This window comes from Anopheles ziemanni, chromosome 2, assembly GCF_943734765.1.
Source record: "Anopheles ziemanni chromosome 2, idAnoZiCoDA_A2_x.2, whole genome shotgun sequence".
Lineage (NCBI taxonomy): Eukaryota > Metazoa > Arthropoda > Insecta > Diptera > Culicidae > Anopheles > Anopheles ziemanni.
Genome location: NC_080705.1, coordinates 79,540,600 through 79,557,691, shown reverse-complemented (window position 1 = coordinate 79,557,691; position 17,092 = coordinate 79,540,600). Strand labels below are relative to the sequence as shown.

Below are 17,092 nucleotides of genomic sequence, written 5' to 3'. Positions count from 1 at the left end.
ACAAGTTACACCGTCATATTTTATATTTTTCATCAAGGATTTTTTTTTCACTCAAGTGCATTCCATAGAGGAAAAGGCTTTCCTAGAAGAATAAATTTGTAAATTTAAAGTCAATTGGGAAACTTAAAATTAACAATTAGTGAACTTAAATAATCGGTTGAATAGTTTACTAATTATTTACCAGAAGTTACAACTATCCAAAACATCGGTCAATATGTACACATGTCGTATAATTAATCCGTACTGTAAACAATTTTTATTGCAGTACCAGATTTATCTGATCAGCTCGTAACACTTTACTGCCCTTGCTTTGCTTTCCTGCAACAGTACGTATAATTCATCAGAAAGCAACATTGTTTTACGATATGCACTCGAGGCACTGCATATGCAAATGCAGCGCAAGCCACTTGGGCCGGAAAAACAAACGGAGCGCTCCGATTGGCTAAGACGGTTTACTGTGAACCGTACATTGTCGCCTACTGTGTGTAGCTCCTCCCATCCGGCTTTCGGGATAAGGATTAAATTTAGACCGATCCGTTGCGGCACTTAGCTGCGTATCGTCTCTAGTCAAGAGTCGAAGCTTCAGCAGGCCGCACGGGAATTTTGGTGTAATCTAACCCATTGACATGGCAGTATCTTTCACGGGTGGATTAAACGATCGGTTGGGGTTTAGGCTAAACCCTTTAATAGGATCATAATGTGTTGTGGCGTATTCTTAGTGGGCCAAGTGTCTTAAACTCACGTGCAGTGAATTAGAATGCAATATTAAATTCCGTGGAACAGTTGGTGTGGTGATACAAATTAGTTGCAATTATTTAAATACACAAATACATTTGAAAGTGATCGTTAATGAGTTTGTAGTGAAGTTTATGAAGCTGAATTAATGAGCGTTAGTTGACCATCCTCTGACAGTGCAACAATCGAAAGCGGAAGCTTAAAACCTGTTAGATAAAATGCCGAAACGAAAAAAAGCCCCTTCGCCCAAGTTCGATATTCTCGAGGATGGTTTTGACGATGATCTCAGTTCGAATGGTAATCTTTTCTTTAGCAGTGTGAATACAAAAATTATATAGCAGAAATTGGACTGTATATACTCGATTAAAATATAGAGCTCTAAACGATAAACGAACGACAATTTAATCAAACTAGTGCTGATTGGATTATCCTTCAATTGCTTCTTGTTTTTTTTGTTAAATGTCTACACCATATTTTTAGAAAATGTACTAACTAGAACACGTATTCCAATCTATTGTATTGTCTCTCAGGAGATAGTAAAAACAGAAAGCGTAAAATTCACTACACAATGAACAATAGCGAAATATAGTTGAGAAATAAGAAAGAGTTTTCCAGTAAACCACAAGAAAACAAATGAATTGTTAGAATTTGATTGAACTCGATTGAATGATAACAAAGCAAAAGAAATATAAATGATGAAACATAACGTTGATCACATAAAAGATTATCGGAAAAGTGGCGGAGAAACTAAATGGCTCAACATAATTTACAGTGAATGGAAGATTTATGGGATTGATTTTTAATAGACATTAAAGAAAAAATAATGTGATATGATTGAAGTTTTTCCATTGGTACAATGTTTTGAGGTTTTTATTTTGTTATTCGTATTCGTATTATCGACCACAACAGCAAAAAAAAAAGTATGTTCAAACGAGTCTTCAATTCGCACAAGTGCTATCAATTTCTTGATTAATTAAATTTCTAGGAAAGCTTAGATCAGAAAACTTACATTTGGGAGCGTTAAACTTAATTGTCTCCAAATAAAACTTTTTATTTACAGTTTAATAAAGGCTGTAATTGAACGAAGAAAAAAAAAAATAAAACCAAACATTGAGCAAATGTACATGTATTTGATCTTGCAAATAGTTTCGGTTGTTTATCTATAATGAAGTATCCTTTCTCGTCCTGTTCCTGGTTGTAGACGACAAACCAGGAACACCGATACAACGCAACGCAGCGAACGCACGCGAACGCGCCCGGATGCGGGTCCTGTCGAAGGCGTTCTTCAACCTGAAGCGCAACATCCCGTGGGTACCGGCGGATACGAAGCTCTCCAAGCTGGACACGCTCCGGCTGGCCAAGAACTACATCACCTACCTGGTGGCCACCCTCGACGGGCAGTCGGTGGAGGACTTTTCCACCAACCTGGCGCAACCTCCGAAAACGGTAAGGCTCGAAAAAAAGGCGCTGGTGAGGTAGATTTTTTCCCCGTCGGGAAATCGGTGTTTCTCAAACCCATCGAGGTAAATTTAGAAGCGAACGCTGGGAAAATAACGATCGCACCCCGAACCCCCGGTTTCCCGAACACACAAAGCGCGATCGCGACGCTCCGTCGATCGCGTCCGTCCAGGTGGATCCTATCAGCGAATGGAAACGGTGGTTGGAAGATATTTCCTTATGGACTGCTCGTGCTCACGCGCGCCCGCCTTTTGCCCTGTCTCTCGGCCAATAGTTTTCCCCGTTTTTTCCTCCCTTCTCCCCCTCACTTTTCGAGCGATAGGAGGGCGGCTATAACGTTGCGTCTAGGAAATGTGATGTTTACAAGTCATTAGCGATGAACAAATACGCGTTAGATTTTTTCCTTTATGGATCACGCCTTCCGTAGTTTCCCTGTCCCCGTGGTAGACCGATGAATTTCCCGGCCCCGAGAGGAGGCTGGGAACGCTGACTCATTAGTAAGTGCATCGTTCAAATCCCGTTGCCTTCGGGAGCCGGGCTAGGGAAAAAGGAAGAAAAGTTGAGCATGTTTGTGGAAGGTGGGAAATCATCATCGTTGGTTCGTTGTCGTGGCCGCAGAGTGCTCCCTAGAAGATGGATCCGGGCCGCGAGGGTTTAAGTGGAAAGAATGTTGGAAAGGGAAAACAAGATCGCAACGGAATATATATATGACAGGATACGAAGCGGAGCGATATGATGAGATGATGTAAATCTGACTTTCGCCTCGGCAGACGGCCGGCGGGAAATTTGATGCTTTGACGCGCGTTTATGACGGATTGCGGCTGGTTTTCCACCAAAGCGATCCCAACGAGGCGTCTTGAAGCATATGATTTTTCTTTTCATGTTCCTTTTTCCCTACTGTAGTTCTTTATTCTCAACACAACCGCTGCGTACTTAAAAGAAACCCATTCTTATCCTTTCCCCTGCCCCAATGCGGCAACGGGCCGCCCAATCCTTTCGGGCGCTTCCTTGATTGCTGGGTGCTGCCTTCGCCGAGGATCGCCCCGGACCTCACAGGCGATGAATTGTTTAACAAATGGCTTGTTTACGGGGCCTGCTGAAAAGCGATATCCAAACAAACACTTTCCACTGGCATGTAAACAACTGGGCGTGCGGAAACAAATTCCAACGGATGGACCAGGAAATCCAGGAAGTCCCAACCGTTGTTCCAAGGGAGGGCAGGAAAGGGTGGGATGGCATGAATGGGCTATTTGGCCGATCGTTACCGTAACGGGGATAGAAGTGAGCCATTATGGGCGTTCGGGAGATGACGGAACAGTGGACGCATTTGATTGTTGACGATGATCGTTTATGGTAATCATTTTGGAGAACGAATGAAGAGGGCAATTATTACTGCTGTTTAGATTATGGATGGTTTATGTGATAATTGTTGGAAAACGAAGGGAATGCAAACCATTTGTGTTGTCTTGGTCGTACAAACTTAGATAAACAAACCAAAATTTACGATCAATCCACTTTCCTTTTCATGGAGGGGTCTCAGGATTTTCTCAATGTTTTAAATATAACGTTTAGGTTTAAATATAAAATTTCTTTGTTTCTTTATCTTGTTGCCATCCGTGCAACTGATCTTATGACTAGTTGGTATCTGAGATCTTTTGCTTCTACGCTATTTTTCCTCAAAACTAGCAAATAAACAACCTAAAGTTGAATATTTTAAACGTTATTTAAGCTTATCCATGCAATGAAATTATATTTTGAGAAGAAACCCCTTTCATAAACCATACAATTTTAATATATTTAATTCAAATGATTATCTCAAAAAATCACAAAAACCGTATTCTTCTAATTGATAACAAAAATACTTAAATATTTAATGTGACAAAATCATCCACAAGATCCGAAAATGCTTCTTTTGTGTCACATTTTGAAAGTTTTCCCAAACTCTGAAGGGCATTAGTTTTCCGCCCCACTTGAAGTGACGTGAAGATTTCCGGGTACGGTAACTTCCGCCATGAAACTGTTTATTTTGTTAAATATTCGTCCCATCGCAATACAGGTCCCAGAGGCCAGCGTAGACTGCAGATTTTTTGAATAAAATATCGCATTTCTATCTTGCAGATGCGCGTGATTCGGGGTAGGGTCACAAAGGGACAGCTAGACTTCTTATATCTCGCAATCCGGCGTGATTCCCTCTCAAAAAAGATGCTTCCTCACTCGTGCACGTTTCTCTGATTTCCTCCAACCCGCAGGCTTGGCCGTTCATTTTCCAACAAGTTCAACCGCCCGACACGGGTAAAACGAAAACACAGCCTCAGGCCCAGGCGTCCGCAGCAACGGCGACGACGGTGCCGGCCACCGTCGGACAGGCCACAGCATGCGCGGGCGATGGCGGAAAGTGGCGGGACTTTCGTCAAAAGGATGTCAGCGGTCGGGCATCGTCCGCCGGGAAGGTGGTGGAAGATATTCAATCGCCTACCGGCAACGCAGCAGTGGCATCGAATCACCAGCCGCCGCTTGTATTCGCCGACAGTGGCCCACCATCGGCCATGGAAGGTGTCAACGAATATGGCACATTTGGTGATCCGATGGAGATCGGCACCGTCACTGCCACTGGGGTCCACTGTCATAACCAGCAGCCCCTCCATCACCAACATAATCACCATCAACAGCACCAGCATCAACATCATCATCAGCAGCAGCAGCAACACCAACAGGGACCACATTCGCGATCGCTTCTGCAACACCAAGATCATCATGGACTGCAGCAACACCATCATCATCATCACCACCATCAGCAGCAGCAGCTCCATCAGCATCACCAGCAGCAGCCGCATCATGGACACCATTACCAGGGCAGTGGCAACGTTGTGCCAATCCACAGCGATGGATGCCACCTTGGTGGAGCTATTGGAATTTCCGGAGCATACCAACGCCAGCATATGACTTCGATTGGCAGTGATTGACGCCCAAGCGGGAAGCACCTTTCGGTGAATCTCTTTACTATTTCGTATTACAGTATTTATAAATCAACCGACGAGCTAGTATTTCGTTCTGTATCAACGCCCACACCAAAGTATTATGATGTATTGTATTACCGAAAGCTGGAGATTTTTCATTTCAATAAATTTTGCAGCAAAAATCAACATGGGATATTTTATCGGTTAATTTCCTTTTTAAGTTTTTTTTTAATGAAACGCATGAACTTGAATCACGTGTTGGTTCAACAGAGTAACGTGATGCGAAATAAAATAAAATACAAAACACATTAAACAAGCCATGTATATATAAATAAATGTTAGTTAAACAAGTGCTGGCGAGTAGTGGAATCCCAGTTATTGCATCCTTGTTGTGAAGAGTAAAAATAAAACGTCTTCGTTCGGGTGGACAATATGCAGCGATGTTGGCTTGTGAGGGTAAACAGGGGGAACTTTCGATATCTTGAAAGTTGAAAATTGTTGAAAATTTAAACGAATTACAAATTGATGCGATCGAAAGACATAAACATAAAAGTTTTGAAAAATTTTGAACGGTTCAAAATACATTCACTGTGTTTTAATGTATAATAAAAATTGAGTTCGCAGTAAATTTTTATTTTTTAAGTATGTTTTTCAAAAGAAACAATTTTAAATTGTGAAGCGATGTTAAATGTATGTGCAGCACTGTACGACTATAGCGCCCCGAGGGAGAAGTTCACAAACAGTCAAAAGTACTGAAAAATCTATAATGTAAAAAGTTGTTTGTCTTGAAACGATCATACATTTGAGAGGTCTTGTGTACAAATCGGTATAGACACCAAAAAGTTATAAAAAATTGGCTATTTCAGTCTTTTTTTCAAACTGTGACCAAGGTCTTTGAAGCTTGTTCAACTTACCTTGGTCATTGGTGTGTAGTGATGGGAGTGCAGAATATAGTGTTCAGAAAAACGCAATCCCTGTAGAAATTCGAAACATTCCAACGAAAGTTGATCGGGAACTCAAATCTCTAAATTAGAAAGTTTTTAAATTAGGAAAGTACGACTGAATCAAGTGCACCATATGGGATCCAATCGGATTGAATCCGTCAAGGGATTGAGTCGGCGAATGCTCTGAATCCCGATTGTGATTGATAACACTAGTCGACAAAAGTTCAGAAATCTGTCAACCACAGCACGTGTGTTTTGCGAGCCGGCGCGACGAAAGATTCCAAACAAACTGTAGAAAACTGTTCGCCGTGTAGTGAAATAATCGTCGTGCCGTTCAGTTATTAGTTACAAAACCAACAGAACAAGCCACAATGTCGGGGGCCAACGATAAGAGGGAAGTGGCCGAGGATCAAAACATCGAAGATTGCATCCTGGCAGCGGCGAGTGATGATGACATGAGCGACGAGGACGAGGCCGGTGAAGAAAAGGTGAAAGCGAAGGTATACTTACCCGGACACAATTTATCCCCCGAGGAGGAGCTGGTTTGCGACGAGTCCGCCTACATTATGCTGCATTCGGCCCACACGGGTGCGCCCTGCCTCAGCTTCGATGTCGTACAGGATCCGCTCGGTGAGGATCGGGAAGATTTCCCAATGACCGCGTTCGTCGTGTCCGGAACGCAGGCAGCCCGCACCCACGTCAACAGTGTGATCGTGATGAAAATGTCCAACCTGACGCGAACGTCGAAGGCCAAGAGTGGCGATGACGACGAGGACGACGAGGATGAGGAGGACAGTGATGACGAGGATGTTGGCGGAATGGGGGAGGATCCGCATCTGGACTGTGCGTTGATTAAGCACGCCGGGTGCGTGAACCGATTGCGGGTTACGACGTTCAACAGCATCCAGTACGTGGCCACGTGGAGCGAAATGGGCAAGGTGCACATTTACAACATTAACGAGCAGTTGGCGGCGGTCGAAGATAAGCATGCATGCCGGACGTACCAGGACAACAAGGTCGGGGAGGCCATAAAGCCAGACTTCACCTTTTCCGGCCACCAGAAGGAGGGTTTCGCGATGGACTGGTGTACGACGACACGGGGCATGCTGGCGACGGGCGATTGCCGGCGGGACATTCACATTTGGCGCCCGAACGACAAGGGTTCGTGGACCGTCGATCAGCGACCGCTGATTGGGCACACCGATTCGGTCGAGGACATTCAGTGGAGCCCGAACGAGCCGAACGTGTTGGCGTCGTGTTCGGTGGATAAATCGATCCGCATCTGGGACTGCCGGGCGGCCCCTTCGAAGGCGTGCATGCTGACGGCGGCGAACGTGCACGAGAGTGACGTGAACGTGATCAGCTGGAATCGGAACGAACCACTGATCGCTAGTGGTAAGATATTTCTCACTCCGATTTCTTGCCTTATTCCACTTGATTCTACTAACAATTTCCGCCGTCTTTCCCACCAGGTGGCGATGATGGAGTCCTGCACATTTGGGACCTGCGTCAGTTCCAATCGAAAACACCAGTCGCAACGTTCAAACACCACACCGACCACATTACCACCGTCGAGTGGCACCCGAAGGAATCGACCGTGCTGGCATCGGGCGGTGACGACGATCAGATCGCACTGTGGGATCTTTCCGTGGAAAAGGATGAGGATGTCGAGGACGCGGTCACGAACGATGATCCACGCCTGAACGATCTGCCCCCGCAGCTGCTGTTCATTCACCAGGGACAGAAGGAAATCAAGGAACTGCACTGGCACCCGCAGCTGAAGGGTGTGATACTATCAACGGCTCACAGTGGTTTCAATATTTTCCGTACCATCAGTGTGTAGTACCGAGGAACCGTTTTACACGACAGTGGTAAAGAATAAAATGATCCACTTTTATTTACACTTCATTGGAATGGAATGGTTATGCTTATGCTTCTGTCGTGTTATCAATTTGATTGATCATCGCCAGGTTCACCAAATGACGCATCGTTGGACGTCCATGTGGACAGTTCTAAAAAAAATGATTCACAATAAAAACTATTAAAATGAGCTACTGCGATCGGGATTTAGGGTAAACTTACCCAAGGTTGATCAATCTCCCCCATGTGCCGCAGGAGCCGTTCCATTTCCCTCACAGACAAGGCGGTCCCGATCATGACCGACTTGCGGCAGGCACGCGATGCAAACATGGCCCGCACACGGGAAGGCCGGCATACGGTGTTCGGTGCTTCCTGCAGCATAAAGATCAGCTCGTCGATATCCTCCTTCCCGAACTCCCAGTTCCGGCTGTACGGTTTCGCAATCAGCTTCACCTTGCGCGTCGTCGGGGCGGCGCCGTCAATTTCGAACTTGAACCCATTCATCTCGAAAATGTCCAAACTGTCGATCAGCACCATCTCGTTGACAGCGGTCAGCTCGAGCGGTTGCGGCACCACGAGTCGCTGGTTCTGCAGCACCGTCGTCCGCTGGAGGTCCTCAAAGTTGTACTTCTCATCGGTCGCATGCTGATCGACGATGAACAGATCGTCCCCGAGCCGGGCAACGATGAAGCCGAGATTAAACTGACCGATTACTTTCATCGCCCCGAAGTCGGTTTTTGTGATTTCCGTCTGTAGCTCGTTTTCTGCCGCTCGATTGCTGGCCGGATTGATTTTACTCTTGAATCGTAACCGTGTGAGGGCGCGCTGGTCGTTGGCGTTCTTTTCGTCCCGTAGCTTCCGTTCCCGCTCGATCAGCTGTTCGAGGGAGGTGTGAGAAATGGTCAGCAGTTGGTGGTTGCGATTTTTAACCTCCAGATCGTCCTCCGAGGGAGCATCGTCGATAACGATGGTTGGTCCTTGGTCCAGGTCCGAATCGAGACTTTTGTCGTTCGCTTCGCGCTTTACTGGGGCGGCGACAAACTGGTCGATGGAAAGAAACGATTCCGAACTCGATTCTCTTTTGACACCGAGAGGTTCTTTGATGTCCTCTTGCGAAGACTCGCATGATTCCGGTTTACAACTCATCAGGGACACAAGTTCGGTGACGGATTCCTGCGAGAAAGTTCCATTCGATTCCTTCCCAGTCGGTAACGCGGGGTCTTCCATTGAAAGCAGCTCGTTCGAAGCGCTTTGAGTGCATCGAATCACTCGAACGGACTCCTTAGCATCTTGTACCGGGTCATCTTCTAACGCAGGTTCCTTTAAAATGGTTAGATCGTAGGGATTCGTCTCACTTTTCGGTTGCTTAAGCAAACGCATTTCATCCTCATCCTGTGAACCATCGCCATCTCCCACCGGTTCAGAGTTTCCGGCTGACCTCGAGGCCTCTAGAAAATCTTTTATCTTCTGCAAACCATTCCCTCCGTTGGAGTTTCTTTTGCGCTTCAACCCTCCCGTTCCGCTGGGAACATGTTTCGGTACTTCAAAGGTGAACAGAAGATCACCGGCCGAACATTTGTCGACCGATCCCGCCTTCCGCTGCTCATCGATGCTCATGTCCTCCTGCTCCTCATCATCATCCCTCACCGGCGGTAGGGAAATGTTTAACAACCGACTCGAATCGCTAAGGTTCAAGTTCTGCACCTTAAACGACGACGGAACGTTGCCGAACGTTTTCTTGATCGACTTGCGTACGGCCAGTAGGAGAATCTTCTCGTTATTTACCAGCACCTGCCGCTTGTCGGGGGTCAAGTTGACGTCCACCTCCGAGCGCTCCATTTGCAGGTTGAGATACACGAACGGGTGCTGGTGGACATTGTACCGGTGGTATGCATCGTTCACGAGTTTGCTGATTTGTTTCGGTTCGCAGGGCCGCGAGTTGATGAAGAAAAACTGTCGATCTTTGCTGCCCCGACCGGAACCGTGGGCGCAGCTGGAGATGTAACCCTCGATGGTGTACTTGGAGAGGTTGAAATTGTCCACCTCCTCCTGCGTCAACGCGATGCTGTCGTCAAAGTCGCTCGCATCCAAATCCTGCAGCTTCCCGTTGTTCCCGATCGCTGGCTTCAGTTCCATCAGTTCGGCCGTTTGCTTCGGCCCGAACAGGGCCGTCACATTGTCGAGTACCCGGGACGATCCGTGGGTGCTCATGATCACCGACTTGGCACCTTTGCTCGTTTGGTTGGAACAAATGATGCGCACCCCGGTCGAGACGAGACAGTACGCCTGCAGAATCTGGCACATGCGAAGGAATTCTTTTTTGATGTTCCGTTGAAATTCTTTCTTGCGCACCGGTAGCGTGGAAAACAAATTGGTCAGCGTGACCGTCGTGCCGATGGGACGGGCGCACGGTGTCTGCGTTTGTATTCGCCCTTCGTGGTTCAGCGTCAGTTTGGTTGCGTGTCCCGCCGAACAGTGACGTGTCGTGATGACCATATCGGACAGGGCGCACAGGGAACTGAGTGCTTCCCCCCTGAAGCCGAACGTTTCGATCGACTCGAGGTCGGAAAACTCCTTCAGCTTCGACGTATGGTACTTGGCCGCTGGAAAGGACATAAGCAAAGGGAAAATAAACTTAGGTCAACTGCGGTGGCAATCGAATCTGAGCATACTTACTCAATCCTTGAAAATTTTTCTCCTCCACACCGCTACCATTGTCAGATACCTCCACCAGCTCGGCGCCATGGTCACGAAGTTTCACCTCAATTAACGTTGCGCCGGCATCGAGAGAGTTTTCCACCAACTCTTTTACAGCCACGGCCAAATTTAAGACCACCTATTTTCAGAAAGAAGAGCTCTTTCAAGGGTTTGCTATGATTTACAACATCTTCTCCCGAGATTACCTGTCCCGAGCAGATCTTATGCACTGTTTCCTTGTCGATGACATTGATCTTTCTAGATTCCGCATTCGTTGCCGGCAAACAGGTTGTTTCACTTTCCTCTGCCATTGTTACACTTTATTAAGTTAATTTGGTGCTAGTAAAACACATGCATCGCGTATATTAATTTGTAGGAAGTCTAGTCACATTGCATGTTGCTGCGCGGCATAAAACCGCGCGGAATTCTAATGTTTACCTTTTCCATCAACATGACAAATGTCGCCACACAGGGTTTCAATGGCGCACACAGTGTAGTGCCAAAAACAAACGACATTTGGCACACGGAAATTTTTTAAATTGTTTGGGACAATAGAAATTTCATCAAACACAAAACAACAAGTTAGAACTGAGTTAAATATCGTATTTTTTTATTGTAAAACACCTTTGAATGACTAGAGTTTGTTTTCATTTTACTGAAAATAAGTTTTGTCAATTTTTTTTTGCATGCAGTTCAATGACATTTATTTCATTTTTCCAAACATTTTTTGAACAAATGGGGGCCACCTCGACGGCGTGGGTTCGAATCCCAACCGAGACCGGACCCTTCCCGGTACGAGAGGACTGACTATCCACGAACACATAGGGTAAAAAGTCTCGTAAGCCCTCAACGGGGCAGGCATGAAAAACAAGGTCGTTACGCCAAGAAGAAGAAGAAGAAGAAGAAGAAGAAGAAGAAGAAGAAGAAGAAGAATAAGAAGAAGAAGAAGAAGAAGAAGAAGTATTTGAACAAATATAAGGAATATGTCTTCATTAGATCATTACAGGAGTTTAGTTAAGTTAGCCGAACTGAATGACCATATCAACTGACGAGAATAGAGAAATTGAAAGAAAATAATAATAGCAAAACGAATTGCCTTATAGTATAACACCATCCTTGCATTTCAATCCAGCAGTCACAAAAATTCACACTTCACAGCATAAAAGAATAATAATTGCATTACTGCGAATGCTTTACAAGTGAAGACAGTCTCATGAATAATATAAATACAAATTAATTATAAAAAGCATGATGAATATACAGCATCCAGCATGAGAAAATACACTCGTGATAATCAAAAGTTTAAAAGCGAGTGAAAACAAACACTGTAAATTGGTATTGTTTTTCGAATATTTTTTTTATTTTTTTTTCTTAATCTCTCCACCACTCCTTTCCATTGTCTCGGAATCTGCTCTTAGCTTTTTGTTCTTTTGTTTTTTTCTTTTTAGTTTTCACTTTGCATTTGCTTTTCCATTTACCTCTTAATATATCCGCCGGATCGCTTTTCTCCCTTCGAGCAGCAAATTATATGCATCTTCTCATTTGTTACCGTTTGATTTTTCCTTCTGTTATCATTTAAATGGTTTTATATGCTGTAAAGGTGTGATAGTATGTACGAGTGGGGTAAAGAGGGTTCCGTTTGTGTGTCTGGTTGTTTACTTATGATGCTTGTTTCTTGGTTTCTTTGCTTGCTGTAGGTGATTAATTCTCAGGATCATTTTCGTAAAGATTCTTTAGATACTCTATTTACTATAATGTAGTTTTTCCATGGTTTTCTTTTCTCTTTCTCTCTCTCGCTCCATCTCTTTCTCTCGTTTCAGTGACGACACATTTTACCTCCGTTTGTGGGGGTGCTTTCGTACCCGAATCGGCTGAACTTACGTAGCGAGTTGGGTGCACGTTGATATATTTGTGGAACACGGATTTGTGAGTGGAGGATTGCGCGTGTGTCCTTAATGAGTTTGTATGTGTGTATGTGTGTATTTATGTGTGTGTGTGTGTGCGTTTGTGTGCATAGATTTTTTTCTCTCTACATCTATTATCCCACGCTCTGTTTACTGTACTGGAAAAGTCACCTAGCCATAACCCCATTGCGCTCCCCTTGCTTCCGTTACATTAATTTCTATTCTTGTTGCTTTAGTATGTTGTTGTTGCTGTTATTAATGATTTTTCGTTTTCGTTTCAGTTGCACTATGCTGATTGGTTCCAGTTTAGCTAGATTAACTTACGATTTGTTTTATTTCTTCTCACTTGTTTTCTTTTTTTTTCTTTGCTCTAAAAATTGTTCGTTTTCTACCGTTTTAAATTTATCCGTTTCTTCCGCGACGCAACGGACTCATTGTATAAGCTACTTGTTATAGTAATGCTAAAGGGGCCTGTGTCTGTGTTTGTGTATGTGTGTGTCAGTGTATATATATATGTGTATGTGTCTGTGATGGTGTTCACCAAGTGTTGGTTGGTTTACGGTTTCGGTTTAAATAGCTTAGTATTTGACTTGTTCAAGATTTCCTACGATACGCTATCTTTATCATTTCTTTGATTTATCCAAAGATTTTGTTACTTGTTAGCTCCACTCGGTTTCATTGGTTAAGTTATTTTTCTTTTTCATTTGTTTCTTTATTCATGTCTATACATATATCTCTCTTCCTTTTTGTTAATTTTGGTTTAAATGTTTGCTCTTCTCTTGGCGCTATAGTTTATGTTTTGTTGTATTGCCTCTGTGGTACGCAAAAGTACAGTCTTAATTATAACTTCAAAAGCAATTTCGGTCGAAAACAAAAAAAATCGAAACGTTCTACGGAGGTAGGGGGGAGGTGGATAATCCAAACTCGAAACAATGTCGGCAATGATGGGCCACTGGGCTGTTTCCTACCTTATCCACACATATTTTTAACAATATTATTACTGGCTATGTTAAATCGAAAGGATGTTTGTTCATTCGTTGGTTTGTCAATGGTTGTGCGGTACCATTCTGCAGGGATGAGATCTCTGACTATGACTAAAGGTGAGACACCGTTAGCTCTGGCTGGGAGAGAGTACGAGGAAAACTTGCAAATGCCAAGGGAAGCTGGAAAGCTCATCTCTTAGGCGGATCGTTAGTCGATATATGAAAATTAAGCCATTCAGTGTTATTTTTGTTTCGTTGTTTCGCATCAAAGTACAAATGCCTGCTGCGGAGCGGACATTTGTGGGAAAAATTACAGGAAAGTGCATCAATTGGAGCGATTAGGAACTATCGTAAAGAGTGAGAAATAACTGGCTTAAGGAGGTGTGGCTGGTACAATCCACATAAGTTTGCACACACTACCGAGGAATCCGGTTCCGAGGATACAAGCCGTGGTTTACTGCCATGACGTGCTTTACACATTACGCATACTGAACGCCTGTTACCACAACTTTGATATTAGAATAAACTTTTCTATTACGATAATTCTTCTGTTAGTAGACATTTTTTCATAAAATTATGTATCTTCCTACTTAAAGTTCCACTTGTTTTATTTATTTTTGTTTCCCATTGGTAAGGAAATATAATTTCAATCTGATTTTCGAGAAGCGTTTTATTTATAGCGCAACTACCAGATAAATCTTATGTAAAACATATTGTAATTATTATTTAAAAATTAATAATAACTAACGGTAACTAAAATAACGCCAAGCATAATTTAAACTATCTCGTACTAGAAGAGTTTCGATTAATGTTTCTGTTCCGGTTTGCTTATGCTGACTCGTTGCATAACCCGACGACTGCTACCAGTAGGGCATACTGCACTCTGCATGACTTCCGGACTACTTTACAAAACACTCACAGACACACACGCACACGCCGTACCGGTTGTTTTTAAACGGTGCAGGTACAATACAAATTGCAAAGTAAGCGAAACCACAACGGAAAGCAAACATTAGAACAGAAAACATGACGAAAGAGAAATGCAGGTAGATGAAAGAGAAACCCATAAAGGAAGAGAGAGATATGGAATAAAAATGTCAAAGTATCACATGGATACACTTTTCGGTCAAAAAGTACACCCAGAAACCCAAACGCACAACAGGGGAGGCATGGGGACACGAGGGCTACTACATCGTTTGATTCTAGATAAAATCACTTACACATTTGTTTGTTTGTTTTTGTTTTGTATAAAAGATTAGGTTATGTTGGGTGCGGCTTTTTTGTTGCTCGTTTCTTTACTTTGTATTTGTTTTAATTTTTACTTTACGTTATTTAGCATCTATCATCTTTCCCGATTTCACTACTTGCCTTTCATGAACGTAGTCGTGTAGTTTATCTTTTATTTCTCTCCTTTGCCGCACGGTTTACCCCTTTGCTGAGTGTGTCTGCTGTGTGTGTGTGTGTATGTTGATGATAACAATTTATTGCAATCCCAGCAACTGGGGCTGTCTCGCAGTTTTATTGATTATAATGACAGATTACTGACCGCTTCGGTCCGTAACAGAGTTTCTTTTTTTCCTAATTCTTTGATTTATAAAATGTACTGCAAACCACGTGCTACGTAATGGGCTTTCCCATTTTTTATCAGTTTGCTTATTAGATCTGTGTGTCATGCATTTGATTCCTCAATAAAGACAACCATACTCCACTTCGTGCAACACAAAAACGGAACTAAATTCTTCGGAATTAACTGGAAACGAAAGGCTATTACATATAAACATTTTTTTTCTTTGTGTCACATTTGCTAGTGTTTTTGTGTTGTTCTACTGTTTCTACACAACTGTTGATGTATGTTGATTTACCGCTTCCTTGTTTGCCTATTTTTGTGTATGTGGGGTTATTCATCTGTGTTGTATATTTTAGTGCTTCTCTTGCTTACTTTTATTCTCTTCCTACTTTTCTTCCTCTCGAGTGCGGTTCTTGCTGACATCGATAATCATTACGATGGTTTTTTTTAACCTGTGTGTTTTAGTGGTTGTAGATTTCTTGTACAAATTTTTAATCTTTAACTCATTATCATACTGTGTTATTGCATTTATTTTTGTCCTCCCGGCTCCTATTCGTTCACTGTGCTTATGGGCGTTATCTTTTTGTAGGCTCTTTTCATTTTGCGTTTTTCACACAAACGTTGATCATCGCGTCTTATTTTAGCTGTCGTTTTCCTATGTTATGTTTAAAGTAATCGTTAAAATTTGTCACTTGTTGAGTTTGACTCTTTGGGGACCATGTTTAAATTGTGAATGTGTTTTGTAAATTGCAGAACGGAGCATAAAAGCATAATGTTTCTGTTTTTCTAACATTATCGGAAACTTATTTTAAATTTTGCTATTTGTGTTCTTGTTCAATGTTCTTGCCTTTTCTTTTGTTCTGTTCCTACACATGGTAAAGATGTACACTTGTGATTTTCTCTTATCAATTCAATCCAGGGCTGATGCAAAAAAATAAAACAATATTAAAAACCATCGAAATATGTTTACAGCATTTTAATGATCCAGCTTCCAATCTGCTTTTCTATTCAAAGTGATCTATGCTTTCATTGTCTCGTTGCTTATTTCCTCCGCACAGCACTTTGCGTTTTATTTCATATCGAAAGTGTACGTTTATTTCTTTTTGTGCTTGTTACTGGTGATCTGATTTTGCTGGGCTTCCTTTAACGTTTTGATTTTACTTTGATAACATTTAATCCATACATGCGCTTTAGCATTTTTTATTCGTGCGTCTGGTTTTGTCCCCTTTTTTCCTAGCTGATTTCTAACTGTTCAGTTTGTTCGGCATATTTTTCGTTTTCTCTCCATCTCATCGACTTTAATGTGAAGAAAGCTTTTCGTTTGTTATAACTCTTCGGTACCCAGTTCTGATTGAGCCTCTTCTTGCGCGAGCTTAGAAAAATAGATTGCAAATAAATTACTTTAGGCTCGAGTCGTGCCCAAGTAGGTAAGAGTGTGTGCGTTCCTGCTTACGAAATCTTAAAAACAACAAACAGCTTTAACGGCCAGAATAAACTATCGACAGACTACTGGTAACGCTAGCAGGTAGAAGATCATAAGTAAATCATCTGTTTCCCGTAACAAGAGAATAATCGTTCACGTGACTAGAAAACATGCTAACAGAAAAAAAAACAAAACATGCTCGGTGTTTTAGGAATTTAAAATGTAACCATTTTTATCGTTGCGTTTAGACTCACGCAGGTTAGGTGGCCGTTTACGTTTCGGTTCCGCTAACAAAATTGGGGCCATTGAAACAATATCCGCCCGAGAAGGATTAATGTACAAACCGAACTGAAAGGTATACCTAAGGTCCTAGAAATAGTAAAGATTGTTGCTGTTAGCTGACCTATGACCTTTTCTTGCTCGATGCGTCGTTTTCTGTGCGCTTGAGGAGCTCACATAACATTGGTAAATTTAAGAGAGATTTTTCTCACTACACCTCCGCTCCGCTCTGGATCAGATTCTTATATTCTAGGCATTTTCCCCCGCTCGCTTACATCCGGTACG

At 43.0% G+C, this 17,092-nt stretch overlaps 3 protein-coding genes across 3 annotated transcripts; 2 read left to right on the top strand and 1 right to left on the bottom strand.

Annotated features, from left to right (window-relative positions):
- Positions 1–953: 953 nt before the first annotated feature.
- On the top strand, positions 954–5,156 carry LOC131288939 (basic helix-loop-helix neural transcription factor TAP). The gene is made up of 4 exons (XM_058318124.1): positions 954–1,032; positions 1,937–2,181; positions 4,443–4,914; positions 5,035–5,156. The coding sequence occupies exons 1-4, from the start codon at positions 954–956 to the stop codon at positions 5,154–5,156; spliced, it is 918 nt and encodes a 305-aa protein (XP_058174107.1).
- Positions 5,157–6,327: 1,171 nt separating this feature from the next.
- On the top strand, positions 6,328–8,008 carry LOC131288886 (glutamate-rich WD repeat-containing protein 1). Its single transcript, XM_058318070.1, has 2 exons — positions 6,328–7,489; positions 7,567–8,008. The coding sequence occupies exons 1-2, from the start codon at positions 6,466–6,468 to the stop codon at positions 7,935–7,937; spliced, it is 1,395 nt and encodes a 464-aa protein (XP_058174053.1). The 5' UTR covers positions 6,328–6,465; the 3' UTR covers positions 7,938–8,008.
- On the bottom strand, positions 7,925–11,003 carry LOC131288845 (mismatch repair endonuclease PMS2). Its single transcript, XM_058318026.1, has 4 exons — positions 10,858–11,003; positions 10,631–10,790; positions 8,177–10,557; positions 7,925–8,106 (listed from the first exon to the last, which is right to left on the bottom strand). Exons 1-4 carry the CDS (start codon positions 10,960–10,962, stop codon positions 8,023–8,025), a joined length of 2,730 nt encoding a protein of 909 aa, XP_058174009.1. The 5' UTR covers positions 10,963–11,003; the 3' UTR covers positions 7,925–8,022.
- Positions 11,004–17,092: the final 6,089 nt, after the last annotated feature.

Coding starts and splice junctions, on each gene's coding strand:
- LOC131288886 (XM_058318070.1), top strand. CDS start 6,466: ATGTCGGGGGCCAACGATAAGAGGGAAGTGGCCGAGGATCAAAACATC. Junction 7,490..7,566: donor CGAACCACTGATCGCTAGTG/GTAAGATATTTC, acceptor CTTTCCCACCAG/GTGGCGATGATGGAGTCCTG.
- LOC131288939 (XM_058318124.1), top strand. CDS start 954: ATGCCGAAACGAAAAAAAGCCCCTTCGCCCAAGTTCGATATTCTCGAG. Junction 1,033..1,936: donor CGATGATCTCAGTTCGAATG/GTAATCTTTTCT, acceptor TCCTGGTTGTAG/ACGACAAACCAGGAACACCG. Junction 4,915..5,034: donor GCAACACCAACAGGGACCAC/ATTCGCGATCGC, acceptor CGCATCATGGAC/ACCATTACCAGGGCAGTGGC.
- LOC131288845 (XM_058318026.1), bottom strand. CDS start 10,962: ATGGCAGAGGAAAGTGAAACAACCTGTTTGCCGGCAACGAATGCGGAA. Junction 10,791..10,857: donor ATAAGATCTGCTCGGGACAG/GTAATCTCGGGA, acceptor TTCTGAAAATAG/GTGGTCTTAAATTTGGCCGT. Junction 8,107..8,176: donor GGGAGATTGATCAACCTTGG/GTAAGTTTACCC, acceptor CATTTTTTTTAG/AACTGTCCACATGGACGTCC.